At 41.9% G+C, this 21510-nt stretch overlaps 1 protein-coding gene across 4 annotated transcripts in view; it reads left to right on the forward strand.

Moving 5' to 3' along the window:
- The window catches only part of HYDIN (HYDIN axonemal central pair apparatus protein), a 450179-nt gene that overhangs the window by 179080 nt on the left and 249589 nt on the right, over positions 1-21510 (forward strand). For all 4 annotated transcript variants that reach the window (XM_043494938.1, XM_038368829.2, XM_038368830.2 and 1 more), the window contains exons 13-14: positions 16868-16935; positions 20607-20842. In XM_043494938.1, the coding sequence (XP_043350873.1) occupies positions 16868-16935; positions 20607-20842 (304 nt within the window). The remainder of the gene's footprint in view (positions 1-16867; positions 16936-20606; positions 20843-21510) is intronic.

A 21510-nucleotide genomic window follows, 5' to 3' on the forward strand; every position in this document is an offset into this window, starting at 1 on the left:
CTGACTGAACTAACCTCGTTATCCCTAGCCTGATTCTTGCTTGCATATTTATACCTGCCTTTGGAAATTTCCACTGCATGCATCCAACGAAGTGGGTATTCACCCATGAAAGCTTATGAGCCAATACGTCTGTTAGTCTATAAAATGCCACAGGACTCTTTGACGCTTTTACAGATCCAGACTAACACGGTTACCCCTCTGATACAGATAACTATAGACAGTGAGGTTCTGGCAGCTGCCAGTGTGGCAGAGTGGGCTCTAGCATGGTCTGTTCTTGGGACCAGAAGTCTTTTAATATGTTGTTAATGATTCATACAAAAGCACAGCAACATCTACTGTGCTCTAGGATTGGAAATGATCATGGTATTTCCTGTTCCTAGCACAGCAAGGGCTGTGGTAATCCATAAACCTCAGCCAAAGAAACATTGATTTATAAGATCATTAATTTTGTAGATAGCACTAATATAGGGGGAGAGGTGCAGATTCAGAGAAGAATATTCTTCACAGTCTGAATGAATGAATGAGCTGAATGATGGAGTATGAAATTTAAGGGCCGATTCTTTTACCCTCTCCAGCCCCTGTAGGCCACTCTGGTTGTGTATAGGGGCCTTACATAAGCTACAGGAAACTGGGGGTGAATCCCTTCAGGATCAACATAGGATCAGCACAAGCCGTCCTATACTGCCCCTCCCTGCAGACCTTGGTGTAGGGGATGTATTGAGGCAGGAGGCACAGCAGCTGTAATGCTGGGCACTCTGGAGATACTGGGCTGGGGGCAGCTTATTGGCAGCCCTGGGGGAGCTCCCCCTTTCCCCTAGGCTGTGGGTTTGGGGAGATGCAGCATATTATCAGACCCTCTATATCTAAGAGTCAAGTAGTGTTAAGCACACTTTAAATAGCTAATATGGAAGAGGAAAAGGATCTCCTTTATGTTTATTGATAAACATTTACATTCTTGGTCCAGCGTGCAACAACAGAAAAGAAGGCTGATGAGTTGTTGGCTTTTATCAGAGGGGCATATTATGTCATCCACGGTTATTGTGCTTTCACCCTATAAACACTTATTAGAGCACATTTAGTGCCCTGTCTGAACCATGTTATTTGAAAAGAGATGTAGTTAACATGGAGCAAGTTCAGCATACAGCACAACAGGTGATAAATGAGATGGAATAGGTCATGTATAGAGAGAGAATGACAAAGCTGGGATTATGTAGCCTTGAGAGATGAGCCAAAGGTGACTGAAGCAGTTACATTAGCAAAGATTTTATTAAATTAAGGTTTTAGAGTAGCAGCCGTGTTAGTCTATATTACAAAAAAGAAAAGGAGTACTTGTGGCACCTTAGAGACTAACACATTTATTTGAGCATAAGCTTTTGTGAGCTACAGCATCTGACGAAGTGAGCTGTAGCTCACAAAAGCTTATGCTCAAATAAATTTGTTAGTCTCTAAGGTGCCACAAGTACTCCTTTTCTTTTTTATTAAATTAAGATGGATGATCTAGTTCAGGTTGTTGGATAAGCCAGAAATGGGAGATGCAGGCTTAAACTGAGGAAGCATATGCAAGGAGAATTTAATTAAGTTGTTATTTTACAGAGAAAGTGTTGAGTTGGTGAATTGACATTAAGGGGAGATGGTGAAATTAAGTAAGAAATGAATTTTAATCCAAAATAGTTGACTATAGTATCTAGAAATTAATAAATAAAATTTGGTTGGTTTTGTGCTTGGAAGTAGGCTGCCCTTTTTGGGGACCAGGTGAGAATGTTTTGCAGTCACATTTTTCCTCCCCCAAACTGGTTATGGTATGTCTTTGCAAGAGACGGGAGTGTTTTTGCCTTCTAGCAAGAAATGGCATTTTAAGGGTGTACCTAGGATAGAGTTGGCATCAAATACTTCCTCTCTTGAGCGACCCATAGTTGCACCTGCTTCCCCTCAGTACATGGCTATGTAACTACAATATGTGTTGAAAGGGGTGGTTAAAATGGGCAGCCATCTTTTGTAAGTGGACTAGGTCATTCAGCAATAAGAAGATCAGGGAAAGTGTGGGCCCCTTACTGAAAGGGGATGAGTGGGGGTTGGGCAACCTAGTGACAGAGGATGTGGAAAAAGCTAATGTACTCAATGCTTTCTTGGCCTCTGTCTTCATGAACAAGGTCAGTTCCCAGACTACTGCACTGGGCAGCACAGCATGGGGAGGAGGTGACCAGCCCTCTGTGGAGAAAGAAGCGGTTCGGGACTATTTAGAAAAGCTGGATGAGCACAAGTCCATGGGGCTTGATGTGCTGCGTCCGACGGTGCTAAAGGAGTTGGTGGATGTGATTGCAGAGCCATTGGCCATTATCTTTGAAAACTCGTGGCAATAGGGCGAGGTCCCAGATGACTGGAAAATGGCTAGTGTAGTGCCCATCTTTAAAAAAGGGAAGAAGGAGGATCCAGGGAACTACAGGTCAGTCAGCCTCACCTCAGTCCCTGGAAAAATCATGGAGCAGGTCCTCAAGGAATCAATTTTGAAGCACTTTGAGGAGAGGAAAATGATCAGGAACAGTCAGCATGAATTCACCAAGGGTAAGTCATGCCTGACTAACCTAATTGCCTTCTATGATGAGATAACTGGTTCTGTGGATGAGGGAAAAGCAGTGGACATGCTATTCCTTGACTTTAGCAAAGCTTTTGATATGGTCTTCCACAGTATTCTTGCCAGCAAGTTAAAGAAGTATGGGCTGGATGAATGGGCTATAAAGTGGATAGAAAGCTGGCTAGATCGTCGGGCTCATTTTTGTAGTGATCAATGGCTCTGTGTCTAGTTGGCAGCCGGTATCAAGCAGAGTGCCCCAAGGGTCGGTCCTAGGGCCGGTTTTGTTCAATATCTTCATTAATGATCTAGAGGATGGCTTGGATTGCACCCTCAGCAAGTTTGCAAATGACGCTAAACTGGGAGGAGTGGCAGATACGCTGGACGGTAGGGATAGGATACAGAGGGACCTAGACAAGTTAGAGGATTAGAGGTTCAACAAGGACAAATGCTGAGTCCTGCACTTAGGAAGGAAGAATCCCATGCACTGCTACAGACTAGGGACCGAACGGCTAGGCAGCAGTTCTGCAGAAATGTAGCTAAGGTTTACAGTGGACAAGAAGCTGGATATGAGTCAACAGTGAGCCTAAGAAGGCTAATGGCATTTTGGGCTGTATAAGTAGGAGCATTGCCAGCAGATTGAGGGACATGATCATTCCCCTTTATTCGGCATTGGTGAGGCCTCATCTGGAATACTGTGTCTAGTACACACTACAAGAAGGATGTGGAAAAATTGGAAAGAGTCCAGCGGAGGGCAACAAAAATGATTAGGGGGCTGGAGCACATGATTTATGAAGAGAGGCTGAGAGAACTGGGATTATTTAGTCTGCAGAAGAGAAGAATGAGGGGGGATTTGATAGCTGCTTTCAACTACCTGAAAGGGGATTCCAAAGAGGATGGATCTAGACTGTTCTCAGTGCTAGCGGATGACAGAACAAGGAGTAATGGTCTCAAGTTGCAGTGGGGGAGGTTTAGGTTGGATATTGGGAAAAAAATTTTCACTAGAAGGCTGGTGAAGCACTGGAATGCGTTACCTAGGGAGGTGGTGGAATCTCCTTTGTTAGAGGTTTTTAAGGTCAGGCTTGACAAAGCCCTGGCTGGGATGATTTAGTTGGGGATCGGTCCTGCTTTGAGCAGGGGGTTGGACTAGATGACCTCCTGAGGTCCCTTCCAACCCTGATATTCTATGATTCTATGATTTGATGTATGTTTGCTCATATTGCACTTTAACTCAATCACCTACCATCCTAAATTCCTTTGTCTCCAGAATTCTGGAGCATGCTGTTTACTCCTGCTTCCTAGACTCCCGTTCCTTTCAGTGTGGCTGCTGCCCCCTCCATGCTGCCGGAGCAACCCCCTTCAGGGTCAAAAATGACCTTCTAGCTAAATCAAAGGGGCACGCCGTTAAATTAATCCTTTATAATTCATCTGCTTCCTTAAATAGTCACTCCCTCCTCCATTTTATTTCCTCTCTTGGTTCTCTTGACTCTTTGATCTCTCCTGGTTCACTCCTATTTTGATGATTATTCCTTCAGCATCTCATTTAATGGCTGCTCATCCTCCCCTCTTTGTCTTCTGTTGATGTCCCTCAAGTTTCTGTTTTCAGCCCCTTCCTCTTCTTTCTCTATACTCTCTGTGCCCTCATCTGCTGCCCTGGATTCTACCATGCTTCAGAGCCAGGGACTCCTGTCCAGCCCTGATATCTCCTGTCCCACCAGTTCCATAACTCAGGGTGCATTTCTGACATCTCCTCCTGGATATCCACCCACCATCTCAAACCTAGTTCCTCTAAAACTGGATTTCTTGGGCCAGACTCTCAGCCTCACTCCATCCCCTTTGCATGGCTCTGATTGCAATGGTAAGGGACACTTGCCTGGCTAGCCAGGAATTCCTGACTCCCTGGTGGAGCAGAGCCAGTGCATCAGTGCTATACCTCCCACCTATTTCCCTTTTCCCACCATAAAGAGTGTGGCCAGGGTGCCTCTTCACTCTGGCTACTTACAGCTGCCAGAGTGGCCTCATAAGTGCAGAGTGTAGCTCAGAGCAGTCCATGTTATGCTCATAAGAAGCACATGGGATCTTTTTCAGGGGAAAAGGCAATACAATGCATTTATTGAAGATACAACAATTAGCATATGCATTCAATTACACGCACACACTGTCCCGCCAGTCAATGTTATAGTTACCAGTCCAGAGTCTGGATCAATCTAGTGGCCAGCTAGGTTGATTACGGGTAGGTAAGAGCCGGGTTCTCTTGGTTGCGACACAATGCTCCGGGGAAGTCTTGGCAGGACGAACTCAAAGTTTCATGGCAAGGCACCCTGTTAATATAGTGATTTTCCTTCATTGGGGCCAATGATTTTTGCACCATCATGCTGTAATTAATTATTGTTTGACGAGTGCTTGTTTTTTTTAATTGTTGTTTATAAAGCATCCAGGAGGTGGTGTTTAGCCATCGCCACATATTTTATGTTGCTTTTAGGTTTCCCAGTCCTATTTGTACCAACTCCACAGTAGTAGTTGCCTGCTTGTGAATGAGACTATCTTGCAGTTGTGACAAGGAACTTAACTTATTTGCAATTATTTTTAGGTCTACAGTATTTATAATTCCTGCTCCAAAACCAATTCCTTCTAATATGGTGTCTGCTACATGAGGATGTTTCCCTATTAACAGACGGCATTCCTTGACCTTCGCCCTTCTGCAACGTTGTTTTTTGTAAATACAGTTAAAATGCTTATTAACTTTTTTTTGCCTAAGGCAATAGGTTTTCTTTTGTAACACAATACACAACAATGCTAGCAACAAGGCAAACAACACAAGGCAAAACATAACACACAAAACACAATTTTTGTCATGACTGTAGATTCATGGTATTTTGAGTTACTTTTTAGCTGGTACCAGCTTTTTTTCAAGTTCTGAAAGACAAAAAGAATATTTTTCTATCCCTTTTGGGGTGGCAGATTATTGCTTTAAATATCCCTTCCTTTTACAAATATCCTTGCTGATTTCAGACAAAACAGAGGAATTACCCCCATACTTTCCTATGTTTTTGTTGTATAGGCAGGCCAGGTTTAATGTTTTTTAGCTTTTAACGGTTTAGGGGAAATTATCCCACTGCTCAGTCATTAAATTCATGAGGTGGTGTATGGTGTATCTCAGTTTCCCTTTTTATACAGCAGACCAAGTTTCTAATGTTTTTTCTGCTGTGCTAAGCTTTAAGTTTATTCACAGGTAATAGCTGAGAAACATCATTATCATATGACCTTAAAGGTTTTTTTCAAAAAATCATACACACTATACATTATTATAGGACTACTTATTAGCATTAAATTTATCTCAATGTTTAATATTAACATCAAATTTATTAAAAATATCTTGTTCTACCATGCCTTTTATTTAGACAATTTGTTTTTGGGGACAGTGTATTTAATGTCCTCTTGAAATCTTTGCATAGGCTTTTTAATTTTATACTTTGGGTTTTGGTGAATTAAAAGGGAGGGGTTTTATGCATATAAGCAGATCCTTTTTGTATTTGACTTCAGATTTTAGCACTGTGTATACACACAAAAAGTATTTTTTTTTCTACTTAGGGTTAACCTGTTCCTCTCTTATTCTTAGGTTTGACTTGTTTTTCCACCTTCCTCTGGGGGGTTATAATTTGAGACTTTTGGTTTCAGGTAGTTTGTTTGCTGACCAGGTATGTCCTGTATTTGCAGCTCCTTTATGCTGCCATTTATGGGAAGTTATCTCCTTCCTCTGTCAGTTAGGTAATTTGCATAAACATAGACGCTTTCTGGCTTGCTTTTGGATTCAAAGCCATCAGCAGAGCTCAGAGACTCTGTCTTGAAAGGGACACAATTAACTTCCTCTAGAGTTTCGATTACTTTTTACTTTTAACTCCTGCTTCCAAAATACACAGCAATCTGAAAAAGAAAACACAACCTGTAGTGGCTCCTTTTAGGAACCCTAAAAGGATTTTAATTAAGTAGCATGTTTTGTTTGTATTTCTTTTACCCCTTCTATTTTATACACTGCACATGTCCAGGGAAAAATGCACATTCCTTTTATAGTTTAACTTCTATAATATTGTATTAGCCATATCAATTTTTACATAAAGTGTAACTGGGTTTTTTTCCCGTGCTCCTGGAGTTTTCATGTATCTTTATTAAAGTGACAGTCTGATTACTCAGAGCCATCTTAAGGCTCAGAGTTCCTAATGTTGCTTCTTTTTTTGTGTGCATCTTACCCCTGCTGTTGCTCCAGAGGGGCACTGTCTTTTTATAGCTTTATATTGTTTTACTATAGCTCTTATTTGCTATTTTGTTACCAAAAAACAAATCCAGAATCTCTTCCCATTCTCCTAGTTTTGACTGCCCTGCTGCAGTCATGACTTTGGTCTTTAAAAAGATATTGAATGTTATAAAGCTTAAGTGTTAAATGCTAAATACCAAAGCCAAACAACATTAGTTACCTGTGTCTGGCAAAAAGGGTTTTTCAGTTTTGCAACTTTGAATAAAAGATTCAAATGGATTTTAGTGGTATTATTTAAAAACAAAACAAAACCAATTCATCTTAAACCTACAAACCAGGAGTGTTGTTTTAGGTCCTTAATACCTCACATATTTACACAATATATTTACACACACGTTCTTTTTTTAACATTTCTTACACTGCTTTAATTTTTACACAGCTGTACATAGATTATACTTGTATACATTTGGGGACAGTTAAGTTCCAATAGACACCCGTTATGTTCTTTTAGCAAATTTGACTAAATTGTTCATAGTCAAATTATTTAAAATTAGATTGTCTTTTTGCCTGGCTTATTTACAGACATTCCTTTGGAAAAGGGTCCATTTTTCCTTCAGAATGACTGCAAAGAAACCAAGAATTCTCTTTCTATAACACTTTTCCTTTTTAACATTTTTGCAATGTTTAACTGCTTAATTCCCTCCAGCCTCTACAGAGTTAACTTTTCACTCTTTTTTCTTAAATGACTTGCTTATTTCCCAAAATGACACCTGCATCAGCCCAGATATCACCATTCCAAGTATTGTCCCAGGGATCTGAAATCCCCATGCCTGTACTTACTCCTTTCCTTACTCCTGCCACTATACCCCTCAGGCCTCTCAACTTGTTTTCCAATATCTTTATTTGTTGCCTGCCTGCTTGTCTGGGCCTGATCCTGCTTTCCTTGCTGAACCATCCCTTTTCATGGACACAGGCTTTGTCCCACTAACCATTTAGCAAGGAGGGTGGGCTCCTTACCTCCTGGTCCATTTTCCTAAACATTTTTAAATTTTCCCGTAGACCAACGCTTGTGCTGGGACTTACACAACACACAAAAAGTCTATACCCACTAAAAACTCTGCCTGACAGAGCAAGAGGGGGAACACTAAGCCTCCTACTTTCTGGGCTCGATCCTGCTATGACCGAGGGTATATTCACCTATGCAATTTTTTCCTGACAGAGAGGTCGGAGCGAGGACTCTAATCCTCTCCCTTTTGGCTTGGCACCTCTACAACTGGGGTTGTATATACCTAGACAATTTGTACAAACAGTTTATCTATCTATCTATATCGGTATAGTTTTTCCCGACAGACAGGTCGGAATGAAGACTCTAATCCTCCCCCTATTGCCCGGCACTTCTACGACTGGGGGTGTGCACACCTGAATGATCTATCACTTTGTACGTATGGTATACCTTTTAGCAGTATTTAGCAGTATTTTCAACAATCACAGTGCATATCTTTCCCCTTTCGCAATTCTCCACCAAAAATGTTATGGTTATAAGAAGCACATGGGATCTTTTTCAGGGGAAAAGACAATGCTCTGCGTTTATTGAAGATACAACAATTAGCATATGCATTCAAAAAGAAAAGGAGTACTTGTGGCACCTTAGAGACTAACAAATTTATTAGAGCATAAGCTTTCGTGAGCTACAGCTCACTTCATCGGATGCATTTGGTGGAAAAAACAGAGTAGAGATTTATATACACACACACAGAGAACATGAAACAATGGGTTTATCATACACACTGTAAGGAGAGTGATCACTTAAGATAAGCCATCACCAACAGCAGGGGGGGGAAGGAGGAAAACCTTTCATGGTGACAAGCAGGTAGGCTAATTCCAGCAGTTAACAAGAATATCAGAGGAACAGTGGGGGGTGGGGTGGGAGGGAGAAATACCATGGGGAAATAGTTTTACTTTGTGTAATGACTCATCCATTCCCAGTCTCTATTCAAGCCTAAGTTAATTGTATCCAGTTTGCAAATTAATTCCAATTCAGCAGTCTCTCGTTGGAGTCTGTTTTTGAAGCTTTTTTGTTGAAGGATAGCCACTCTTAGGTCTGTGATCGAGTGACCAGAGAGATTGAAGTGTTCTCCAACTGGTTTTTGAATGTTATAATTCTTGACGTCTGATTTGTGTCCATTCATTCTTTTACGTAGAGACTGTCCAGTTTGGCCAATGTACATGGCAGAGGGGCATTGCTGGCACATGATGGCATATATCACATTGGTAGATGCGCAGGTGAAGGAGCCTCTGATAGTGTGGCTGATGTGATTAGGCCCTATGATGGTATCCCCTGAATAGATATGTGGACAGAGTTGGCAACGGGCTTTGTTGCAAACTCTGTCCACATATCTATTCAGGGGATACCATCATAGGGCCTAATCACATCAGCCACACTATCAGAGGCTCCTTCACCTGCGCATCTACCAATGTGATATATGCCATCATGTGCCAGCAATGCCCCTCTGCCATGTACATTGGCCAAACTGGACAGTCTCTACGTAAAAGAATGAATGGACACAAATCAGACGTCAAGAATTATAACATTCAAAAACCAGTTGGAGAACACTTCAATCTCTCTGGTCACTCGATCACAGACCTAAGAGTGGCTATACTTCAACAAAAAAGCTTCAAAAACAGACTCCAACGAGAGACTGCTGAATTGGAATTAATTTGCAAACTGGATACAATTAACTTAGGCTTGAATAGAGACTGGGAATGGATGAGTCATTACACAAAGTAAAACTATTTCCCCATGGTATTTCTCCCTCCCACCCCACCCCCCACTGTTCCTCTGATATTCTTGTTAACTGCTGGAATTAGCCTACCTGCTTGTCACCATGAAAGGTTTTCCTCCTTCCCCCCCCTGCTGTTGGTGATGGCTTATCTTAAGTGATCACTCTCCTTACAGTGTGTATGATAAACCCATTGTTTCATGTTCTCTGTGTGTGTGTATATAAATCTCTACTCTGTTTTTTCCACCAAATGCATCCGATGAAGTGAGCTGTAGCTCACGAAAGCTTATGCTCTAATAAATTTGTTAGTCTCTAAGGTGCCACAAGTACTCCTTTTCTTTTTGAGAATACAGACTAACACGGCTGCTACTCTGAAACATATGCATTCAATCACACACACATACACTGTCCCGCCAGTTCATGTTATAGTTACCAGTCCAAAGTCCGGATCAATCTAATGGCCAGCTAGGTTGATCACAGGTAGGGAGGAGCCGGGTTCTGTTGGTCGCGACACAATGCTTCGGGGTAGTCTTGGCAGGACGAACCCAAAGTTTCATGGCCAGGCCCCCTGTTTATATAGTGATTTTCCTTCATTGGGACCAATGAGTTTTGCACTGTCATGTTGTAATCAATTGTTGTTTGACAAGTGCTTGTTTTCTTAAATTCTTTTCCTTCTCATCTTTTATTTTGTTCTTTCATTAAGCCTCTCAGGGAGTTACCCCATGCTGGTTTTGATGACAGCTGTCTTGTCCCCATTGATAGGTGCCTGTCTTATCTTTAGAGTCGTCAATCTGCCTTCCTCTGACATTTCTGTAAGGGTGTGTTACAATCTTCTGGGGTCCTTACCTCTGGCCTTGGTTTCTCCCTGAAACATCTGGTTTGGTGATGGCCTTCATATTTATCTTCTAACACACACATTCCTCATTCACACACAAAACAGAATTGATTTACACAAAACATTTGAACAGGAACATCAAATTGCAATACAAGAGAAAAAAATCACTGTGTTCTTTTATTTATTTTAAAATGCTAAACCTACAACAAAGTGGTGACCCTAAAAGGTCTGTTACTGCCTTGAAAGAAGCTCAGACACAGATTCTGTCTGATGCATCTTTACCAATGGCCCATTAGGCCATTCCTTTCTGCTTTCAGAAAGGGTGGCTGGCAGGATATGGTCAAATTATACACCAATACATTTAATACATGCTACATTATTATTCTTTATTCTTCATTTTAAATTATACAAAATACAAACATAAAATCCTACTACTACACCCACATACATTGGGTGTTGAATTGGCTCCTGTTGGCCCCTAAAATTGGGGTGGTAGAAAGGCACACCAGAGCATGAGGCAGACTCACAGAACTTCTTACAGCTTGGTACTATGCTGGGTTGAGTATGCACAGACAGAGTTGGGGAGCAACTGATTGACTTGGCAATGATCTGGTCACTCCACTCTGATGCTCTGCACTCATGCTGAGCCCACTCACCATTTTCCTGGTGAGTGCCAGTTGCTCTTGTGCCCAGCCAGGCTGCTGCCGCTATACTCCATATATGAAGAAACACTCCCAGTTCTCTTTTGGATGGAGGTGCCCTGGCTGGAGTATCCTGCGGGATAAGGTATGTGGTGATGGAAGTCACGTAGGCTGGGATGAGGGCTCAGGCAACTCATCCCTCACCCCCATGTCCTCTCCCTCATCCGCCACAAGGACCATCATCCCTCCAGAGCTAGATGGTGCATATCTCTGGAGAGCCTCATATCTCCTGGTTGTCTGTGGCTCAAGGAGCTGCCCCTGCATGGATGTTCCTGGCTAATTAAGGACCAAGGGAGACTCTCAGAAATCCCACCCAGCACCTCCATCCATGTCTCTCCTACTAGGTGGCCCTTCACCACCAGAGCTATCTTCCCAAGGAAGACGGGACATCTTTCATTGACTGTGCTGCTTAGTAGTCTGACCTCCTGATTAAAACTGGCCTGGCTTCTGAATTTGGTCAGATTACCTTGTCACTACAGACTCACTATTCAGAATTGATGCAGACAACTTAGCAGCAGCTGACACCCACATCAGCTGGCACAATCTAAAAGATGCCAGTTTAGCTGCAAAATCACTATTTACATATGGAAATTTTACATTGTAATATTTAAGTCATATAAGGGGCAGAAATCTGCTCTGCCAATAGAGCATACAGCTTTTGAAAATACCTCTGGTAACTGGCTACATAAGCACCTGTGTCCTTGTACTCATCCCCCTGTGCTGCTCCAGCAGCCAGTTCTGGTGGAGGCCAAATGCCTTTAAACTGTTAGCATCATCCATAACAGCTGCTCATAACCCTTCTAAGCAAGCAGTAGTTCTGATACAATGTCGTGTTGGTGCCTTCTTTCCCAAAGTATTGGTGAGCCCTTGCACCCGCCAAATGAAATCAGAGAGCACCAGGCTTCCCCAGTCAGTGGCTGGGTCCTTTGCCCCTCTCCTCTCTTCTCCTCTCCTCTCCTCTGGTGAGAACATAAGATCGACCACACTGGGTTAGACCAAAGGTCCATCTAGCCCATATCCTATCTTCTGACTGTGGCAAATGCCAGTTGCCCCAGGGGGAATGAACAGAATAGGTAATCTTCAAGTGATCCATCCCCTGTTGCTCATTCCCAGCTTCTAGCGAACAGAGGCTAGGGACACCAGCCCTGCCCATCCTGGCTAGTAGCCATCGATGGACCCATCCTCCATAAACCTATCCTGTTCTTTTTTGAACCCTGTTATAGTCTTGGCCTTCACAACATCCTCTGGCAAAGAGTTCCACAGATCGCCTGTGCATTGTGTGAAGAAATACTTCTTTTGTTTGTTTTAAACCTGCTGCCTATTAATTTCATTTGGTGACCCCTAGCTCTGTTATGAGAAGGAGTAAATAACACTTTCTTATTTACTTTCTCCTCACCAATCATGATTTTATAGACCTCGAGCATATCCCCCCCTTAGTCATCTCTTTTTCACCTGAAAAGTTGCAGTCTTACTAATCTCTCTTAATATGGAAGCTGTTCCATACCCCTTATCATTTTTGTTGTCCTTTTCTGTTCTTTTTCCAATTCTAATATATCCTTTTTGATATGGAGCGATCACATCTGCACACAGTATTCAAGATGTAGGTGTACCATGGATTTATATAGAGGCAATATCATATTTTTTGTCTTATTATCTATTCCTTTCCTAATGATTCCCAACATTCTGTTTGCTTTTTTTACTGCTGCTGAACATTGAGTGGATGTTTTCAGAGAACTATCCACAATGACTCCAAGATCTCTTTTTTGAATGGTAACAGCTAATTTAGACCCCATCATTTTATATGTATAGTGGGGATTATGTTTTCCAATGTGCATTACTTTGCATCACCAAGCATCACCTGCTCTTGCTCTGTGATTCTTTAAGAGATCACTGTTTCAAAACCTGCTGTTCTTTCTCTTGTTATGTGGTAGCTGCCCTGTTATCAGCTGTTGGCCCAGAGCTCTGAGATGGCACCGTGCCCAGAGCTTCTGGGTAGACAAGCAGGGTTTAACTCATTCAAGCAGAGATGCAAATGGCTAAGCCCAAAGAAAAGTTATCTTTTCCCTTTGCATGGCAAGCTTGGTCTTTGGTAACTTCCTGGTAGAATCCACAATGAGAGGCATTTTAGAGGTAGCTTTCCTCTGTGTTGTTAATGAGGCTAATGAGAAGCTTAGGGATAATGGTAGGATGACAAATGGGAAGGAGGATATGGAGGTAGATATTACCACATCCGAGATAGAAGCCAAACTTGAACAGCTTAATGGGACTAAATCGGGGAGCCTAGATAATCTTCATCCAAGAATATTAAAGGAACTGGCACATGAAATTGCAAGCCCATTATCAAAAATTTTTAATGAATCTGTAAACTCAGGGGTTGTACCATATGACTGGAGAATTGCTAACATAGTTCCTATTTTTAAGAAAGGAAAAAAACATAATCTGGGTAACTACAGGCCTGCTAGTTTGACATCTGTTGTATGCAAGGTCTTGGAAAAAATTTTGAAGGAGAAAGTAGTTAAGGACATTGAGGTCAATGGTAATTGGGACAAAATACAGCTTGGTTTTACAAAAGGTAGATCATGTCAAACCAACCTGATCTCCTTCTTTGAGAAGGTAACAGATTTTTTAGACAAAGGAAATGCAGTGGATCTAATTTACCTTGATTTCAGTAAGGCATTTGATAATGTTCCACATGGGGAATTATTAGTTAAATTGGAAAAGATGGGGATCAATATGAAAATTGAAAGGTGGATAAGGAATTGCTTAAAGGGGAGACTACAATGGATCACACTGAAAGATGAACTGTCAGGCTGGAAGGAGGTTACTAATGGAGTTCCTCAAGGATCGGTTCTGGGACCAATCTTATTTAATCTTTTTATTACTGACCTTGGCACAAAAATGGGAATGTGCTAATAAAGTTTGCGGATGACACAAAGCTGGGAGGTATTGCCAATACAGAGAAGTATCAGGATATTATACAGGAAGATCTGGATGACCTTATAAACTGGAGTAATAGTAATAGGATGAAATTTAATAGTGAAAAGTGCAAGGTATGCATTTAGGGATTAATAACAAGAATTTTTGTTATAAACTGGGGATGCATCACTTGGAAGTAACAGAGGAGGAGAAGGACCTCGGAGTTGGTTGGTCACAGGATGACTATGAGCTGCCAATGTTTTATGGCCGTAAAAAAAGCGAATGCAGTCTTGGGATGCATCAGGCAAGGTGTTTCCAGTAGAGATAAGGAGATGTTAGTACCATTATACAAGGCACTGATGAGACCTCATCTGGAATATTGTGTGCAGTTCTGGTCTCCCATGTTTAAGAAGGTTGAATTCAAACTTGAACAGGTACAGAGAAGGGCTACTAGGATGATCCGAGGAATGGAAAACTGTCTTATGAAAGAAGACTCAAAGAGCTTGGCTTGTTTAGCCTAACCAAAAGATGGCTGAGAGGAGATATGATTGCTCTCTATAAATAAATCAGAGGGATAAATACCATGGAGGGAGAAGAATGATTTAAGCTCAGTACCAATGTGGACACAAGAACAAATGGATATAAACTGGCCATCGGGAAGTTTAGACTTGAAATTAGATGAAGGTTTCTAACCATCAGAGGAGTGAAGTTCTGGAACAGCCTTCCAAGGGAAGCAGTGGGGGTAAAAGACATATCTGGCTTCAAGACTAAGCTTAATAAGTTTATGGAATGGATGATATGATGGGCTAGCCTAATTTTGGCAATTAATTGATCTTCAACTATTAGTGGTAGATATGCCCAATAGCAGGTGATGGGATGTTAGATGGGGTGGGATCTGAGTTACTACAGAGAATTCTCTCCTGGGTGCCTGGCTGGTGAGTCTTGCCCACATGTTCAGGGTTTAGCTGATCGCCATTTGGGGTCGGGAAGGAATTTTCCTCCAGGGCAGATTGGCAGAGGCCCTGGGGTTTTTCACCTTCCTCTGCAGCGTGGGGCATGGGTCACTTACTGGAGGATTCTCTGCACCTTGAAGTCTTTAAACCACGATTTGAGGACTTCAATAGCTCAGGCATAGGTTAGAGGTTTGTTACAGGGGTGGGTGGGTGAGATTCTGTGGCCTGTGTTGTGCAGGAGGTCAGACAGACGATCATAATGGTCCCTTCTGACCTTAAAGTCTATGATTCTATGACATGTGTCACCAGGTAATGCTGTTATACACCATCTTCCCAGTTCTTTTTCTCAGCCCGTGAGCAAATGTTCAATATTGGGAAATATGCAATGGTTTTAGTTTTTGTTATGCAAGATTCTGTGTAGAGATAGAGGTAGTGGTCCTTGCAAAGGGAGCTGTGCAAGCAGCAGGAGAGTTTGCTGTCTGCCATGGTCTCTGATTAGAGTCCATTGTTAAGGCAGAACTGCTTCCTGTGAACTGAGCATTGGTTCTGGGCCGAGATTCCTGAAAGAGGGGATTGACTGCTTGTGGTCCAGGACTGAACAAATTACGATCAGAATGTACCCAGTCCCCAAGTCACTGATTTCTCCTCTACTGGGAAGCCAACCTGCAAATTCCTGGATATCTGCTCCTGCTCAATAGAAGGGTGAAGCTGGTATCAGAAGGGTCACTGGTGTCAGAAAAAGTGGGAATAGTGTGCACTGCATACACAATGAATGTAAATTCCTTCCAGCAGGACACTGGAAACCACCCTATCACCCCCTTACAATGGCAGCAAACACAGAATGGCTGCAGTCACAATCCTGAGAACAAACTTTGAATGCACAGTGCAAGGACTGTGATACCTTTATGCAGCCCAGAAAGACAGAGATCTCAGTTCTTTGCACCAGGCAGGTGCAAATACCTATTTAGCATTGTTCAGCTCCAGTCACTAGTTTCAGTGGAGTCTGCAAATGTCCTGGCTGTGGGGCTGGGGGATGAGTGAGAGGGAGGGGAGAAGTAGGAAAATGAGCTGGCATCAGAGCAGTTCAGATTGCTGGCAGCTTAATTCAGATATGCATTGGTTATTGTTTTAATTGTCAACCAGTGTGTATGTGGCTAATTGGCATATTTCTCCATTAGCCATAATTCCAGTACAGCAACCATGTTCTTTAGTGCTATCACAATTGCATTGGGATACTGACAGTTGTCTTGAGCTCCCCTGGATCCATGCCTCAGAATCCTGCAAGTTCATTGTTTGTTTGGGCCAATATTCATCAAGTGAAAGACAAACCTTATCCATCAGAAGAACACCTATTTCAGCTCAGAAACATTGCTGGCATTCTGAAAAACATCAAGCCAGTGAAGCTATGGTCTGGAACCCTGGCTAGGTAGCATCATTGGATTGAGTTTTAGGGTCTCTGGTATTTGCAGTACATTGACAAAAGGGGATATAAAAGTGAAACTGTTACACTCCAGGTCCTTGCCAATGGAGGGAAGGAAACTTGACTTTCCAAATCATTTCACTTGATCCCAACTTGCCTCCCTCTCAGAAAGATTTTGACTTGACCAATCAGATTGATAAATAGGACTAAATAGAGTCAGCCTTCCTCAGTTTGCATTTATTCATCACTTCACGTAGGCTGCCTAGCTTCCACACTGATGCCTTGCTAAGCACAGGTGGGAGGTGTATTGATTTGATACTGGTGAGTCTAAGACCAACATTCCCCTAGTTGCACTGCTAACTGTAGCTGTAACTAAAAGCTAAGGACTCTTTCTTGCTAACCAGGATGACACTTTCTCCTTCTGTGTCTTTTTCCTCCCAGGGGCTGTGTCATCGGACCAACGTTTCATTTCAACGTACCATCCCTAAATTTTGGCGATGTCTCCTTTGGTGAGTATATTGTTTTTAGTTGCCAGTTGTAGGTGAGATCTACTGCAATATTAAAATGAAACACTTTCGTGCAAGAGCATCCACTGCATGAGATCCTTTGCGTAAGGCTTTGGGGTACTGAAACAAGCTTTGTTTTGTAGAGTCAGCTGATTTGTAAGATTCATACATAATGGAAGTATTCCACATTGCAAAACAAGCACGGAGAGCTCTTTGCTGATGGATCAAGGTATTAGGGAGACAGTCCCGATAATTGCATCTCGAAGGACCCAAATTTCCCACACTGCATTTGGGCAGTTCTTAGTCACAAACGCATGCACATTAATGAGACAAAGTTCTTGAAAAGAAACTAGAATATACTGGACTTTGTCAGGAATAATAGGAAACGTTCAGCACCATCTGAAACGAGGGGGAGGAGTTTAACTCCTCTTAAAGTTTTTGAATGGCGAGAGAAAACTAGGAGTTCTCAGGTTATATCACTTTATATTATGTGCCATAGAATGTCTAAAGTCAGAGTTTTATAGTAAGTAGTAATATTAGCTCTTTGTATTCCATTTCTCATTTGGAGATGTCAAATAGAAGGAAGCAACCAGTATAGCTAGTGTCAATATTATACAGTATCCACCAGTGGGCTTTTTTTTAAGGTAGGCTTTGGCAGCAGCGTGGCAAGAAATGGTCTGGTCTCAGAAGGAGAAAGGGATGGGAGGCGGAATTAACTGTTCTCTGTACATCTCAGAGAGAGGAGAGTTAGTCATATCACTAACCTGTACCTGTCCTGGGAAATTATTTGAAATCCAAGGCAAAGAAATTACTTATTCCACTATCCTTTAGTGTGAGAAGTTAATTCATCCTATGTGGACAACTCGCTATCACTTACCAGCTAATATGCCCATTCAATAGCTCTGTGGTAGGCATTGATGTCCTAGATTCTGGTTTCTTCTCTATTGAAAGCATGGCATTGCTGACATACTCTTGTGTCCCTGCATTCAGAACATCTCCATTTAAATGGGGATAGCTCAGTGGTTTGAGCATTAGCCTGGTAAACCCAGGGTTGTGAGTTCAATCCTTGAAGGGGCCATTTAGGGATCTGGGGCAGATATTGGGGATTGGTCCTGCTTTGAGCAGGGGGTTGGACTAGATGATCTCCTGAGGTCCCTTCACCCCTGATATTCTATGATCAAATGCAGATTCTGACTCTCCATCTCAGCCTTACAAAAGTCTTTTCACAGAGATGATCTAAAGTTTAAATGTGAAATCAATTGAGGATTGATTGAAGGCACATTATCATTCTTGCCTAGTGCGCCTCTGTGCTTTCACGCTGTCCATGGATTCTTTAAGAAAACTAATTACCATTTCTGAGCACTTTCTTCCTTTCCATGCATCACCATACTGTCTTTTACTCTTATTTCCTTGGAATAAAAAAATAAAATAAATCCAGACAGTTCATACTGGAAAAAAAGGAATAGGTGCAAAAACAATTAGGTAATGTGAATTTCATTTCCTTTAATCTGATTTCATTAATGAGGGTCTTTCAGCAGTAAGACAGAGACTTTCTTATCCTTGCTCCTTTTAAAATATACTATTAACTATTGCCATTGTCTGGTTACTTCAGCCAATTTTGGGATTCTAGATAGTGTACATGTATCCTCCAAACTGATCTCCAACCTCCTTGCTAAATAACTTCCACAGAAGATTTCTACGGCGCTGGCCTGAGACAGGAATTTATCACTGTAGGACATGGGTAAATGACATCTGCATCTCCAAGTGGTTTCTTTCCATACTTGAATGCATCTGATGCTTCGTAGCTGGAGAGTGGGTGATGTGCCATTTCTACCACAGGTTTAGTTGACTGAGCAAGCAGACCAGTTCTGTCTGCTCTCATGAGTTAACCCCCTTTTTTGCTGCCTTGTAAACTACAGAAGTGATAGAACATTCTTGCCAAGTACAATTGTCATACTGGGGTGCAAAGAAGAGCCAGTATGTGAGATAGCTGGAGCTTAAACCATTTAGAGGGCTGTTGGTAGATACCATTACCCTGAATTTCACCTGAAACTGAATTTGACAGCCAGTGCACCGTATAGGTGTTATACGTATTCACCAGCCTGCCTTGCCTTGCCTAGCAAATGAGTAGGTTTTTTTCTGAACCAGCTTCCAAGTGGACTTCAAGGTTGTGCTAGTAACGAGTACTACAGCAGGAAGTCATATGGTGACTGTAGTGAGATCTCTAGCAGAGAGAAAGGGAACAATTTCTTGGCCAAATGAAGGTGGAAAAGAGTGTTTCTGGTGTTTCCAGTTTCTATCTGGAAATCCATGAGTAGAAGTAAATTTAATAGATTCTTCCCAAATTTCAAACTATTTGGCAATAGATGGGCCGACACCCACGTTTGAGGGAGCAATCAGATTTTGGCCCGGTTCTAGAGAATGTTTCCCCTGCCAACTGATTGTTTCTCCATCACCTCCTCTTTTTCCAGACTGATCTTAATCCAATTAAATAATACAACTTCAATGGAAAAAATGGGACAAGCAAAGGTTTGAAGATCAGGCTGAGTTAGCATTTATAACTGGTGCGAGTACAAGAGTTGTAAAACTCATTTTATTTATAATAAAGAAGTAATCCTATGAGTGTCTGATTTACAATGGAAAAACTAGAAGAACCAGCCTTAGTTCCTTCAGACTTGAACCGTGACGAAGCACATGGTAACTCATGCAATCAGTATAGTTATTATTTCCTCAACAACAGCACTAGTTCCTGACAGTGTGATTCAGGATAGGTAAACTCCCAACATTTACTTGTTAGAACCCACTCAGCAGAAAAAGCAGTCTTCAGATTTTGATGTGCCTTGGTAGTGGTAGCATTTTTAGTAGATAGCAGGAGTGAAACAGCTTTGCTCATATTTGTCACTAATGATCCAGTCCTGCGCTTAGTGAAGTTGACTGAAGTTTCACCATTTCATCCACTGAGAACAGGACCATGACTTAGATAACAGCAAACTTGCAGTGGAAAGATCTTGGGGGGCAGGGATAGCTCAGTGGTTTGAGCATTGGCCTGCTTAAACCCAGGGTTGTGAGTTCAATCCTTGAGGGAGCCATTTAGGGATCTGGGGCAAAAATTGGGGATTGGTCCTGCTTTGAGCAGGGGGTTGGACTAGATGACCTCCTGAGGTCCCTTCCAACCCTGATATTCCATGGTGCTGTAGTTCCCAAAGGATTCATCATTCTGATTCTTTTGCCACCCTTTCTCACGAGTAGTACCATGTGCTGTATTTTATTTATGTATTGAAAATCACGGGGTAAAATGCAGTTCATGAGCAAGGGTAGCAGAATCTGGGTCTTATTCCAATATGCCCATCGCGCTGTCTCTAGACTTAGGTTTAAAAATGAATAATAATCAGTGCTAGTTAGAGAGGACTTCTCCCAACTAAAACTGTAATGAAAATCTTCCCACATTTGGTGATCGAGAATCGTAAATTAGTATTCCCATGGACTCAATCTGTGTGATCAATTTACAGGGAAACCAAGTGAAGATTAATTACTTGCTTGGTATCTCAATTAACTGTGATTCAGTCTGAAAAGAGCTAAATTCCAAGCACAGCTTTTATCATTCTGAAATATTCACACTAGAAATCAAGGGATAATTAATGCATAAACTCACATTCAATTACATTCTTTTATAGGGTTTCCTCAGTCCTTATCGTGTTGCCTCCGGAACACGTCTTTGATCCCCATGACATTCAACCTTTGCATCCCTGGGGATGGCGCCGGGGATCCAAGTGTTACCAGTTTTGTTCAGACCTTGGACATCACAAGAACATCCTGGAGAAAGGGAGCCCAGGGAAGTGTCAAGCCAAAAGAATTTATCATAACACCCAGTAGTGGTACCATCCGCTCTCATGGGCTCCTGGATATCCAGGTACAGTATGTGTCAAACTACAGTTGAACAGGAGAGTCTGAGGTTTGCAAAGCTAAAACAAGGCTTTTGTTACTATTGGGTTTATTGACAGGTTTCGGAGTAGCAGCCGTGTTAGTCTGTATTCGCAAAAAGAAAAGGAGTACTTGTGGCACCTTAGAGACTATCAAATTTATTAGAGCATAAGCTTTCGTGAGCTACAGCTCACTTCATCCGATGAAGTGAGCTGTAGCTCACGAAAGCTTATGCTCTAATAAATTTGTTAGTCTTTAAGGTGCCACAAGTACTCCTTTTCTTATTGGGTTTATTGTAATGCAGTAATCCAAGAGCTTTTCATAACCACAGTTTTGGGGTCACTCAAGGAGGTGCAGTTTGGTTTCCAAAACTGCAAGGTCCAGATTATGAATTTCAACCACAATAGTCACATATTAATGAGTTTCCTGATGTGGGTTTAGAAAACTTCTCAGAGCAGTTGGTCTTTGATTTAAAGTGGGAGGAGGAAGAAATAGGATGGAAAGTAGTAGTTAAAAAGTAATGTTTTACAGTATATAAGCAAAAATAGTTCACTCTCTTTTTCATTCTTACATTCACTCTCCCACTAAGTCTCATTAAATGCAATGATCTCCAGGGGGGACAGTGAAAGTTAGGGTATCCATTAATGATCCCAGTCA

The sequence above is a fragment of the Dermochelys coriacea genome, chromosome 12 (assembly GCF_009764565.3).
Source record: "Dermochelys coriacea isolate rDerCor1 chromosome 12, rDerCor1.pri.v4, whole genome shotgun sequence".
Classification (NCBI taxonomy): Eukaryota; Metazoa; Chordata; order Testudines; family Dermochelyidae; genus Dermochelys; species Dermochelys coriacea.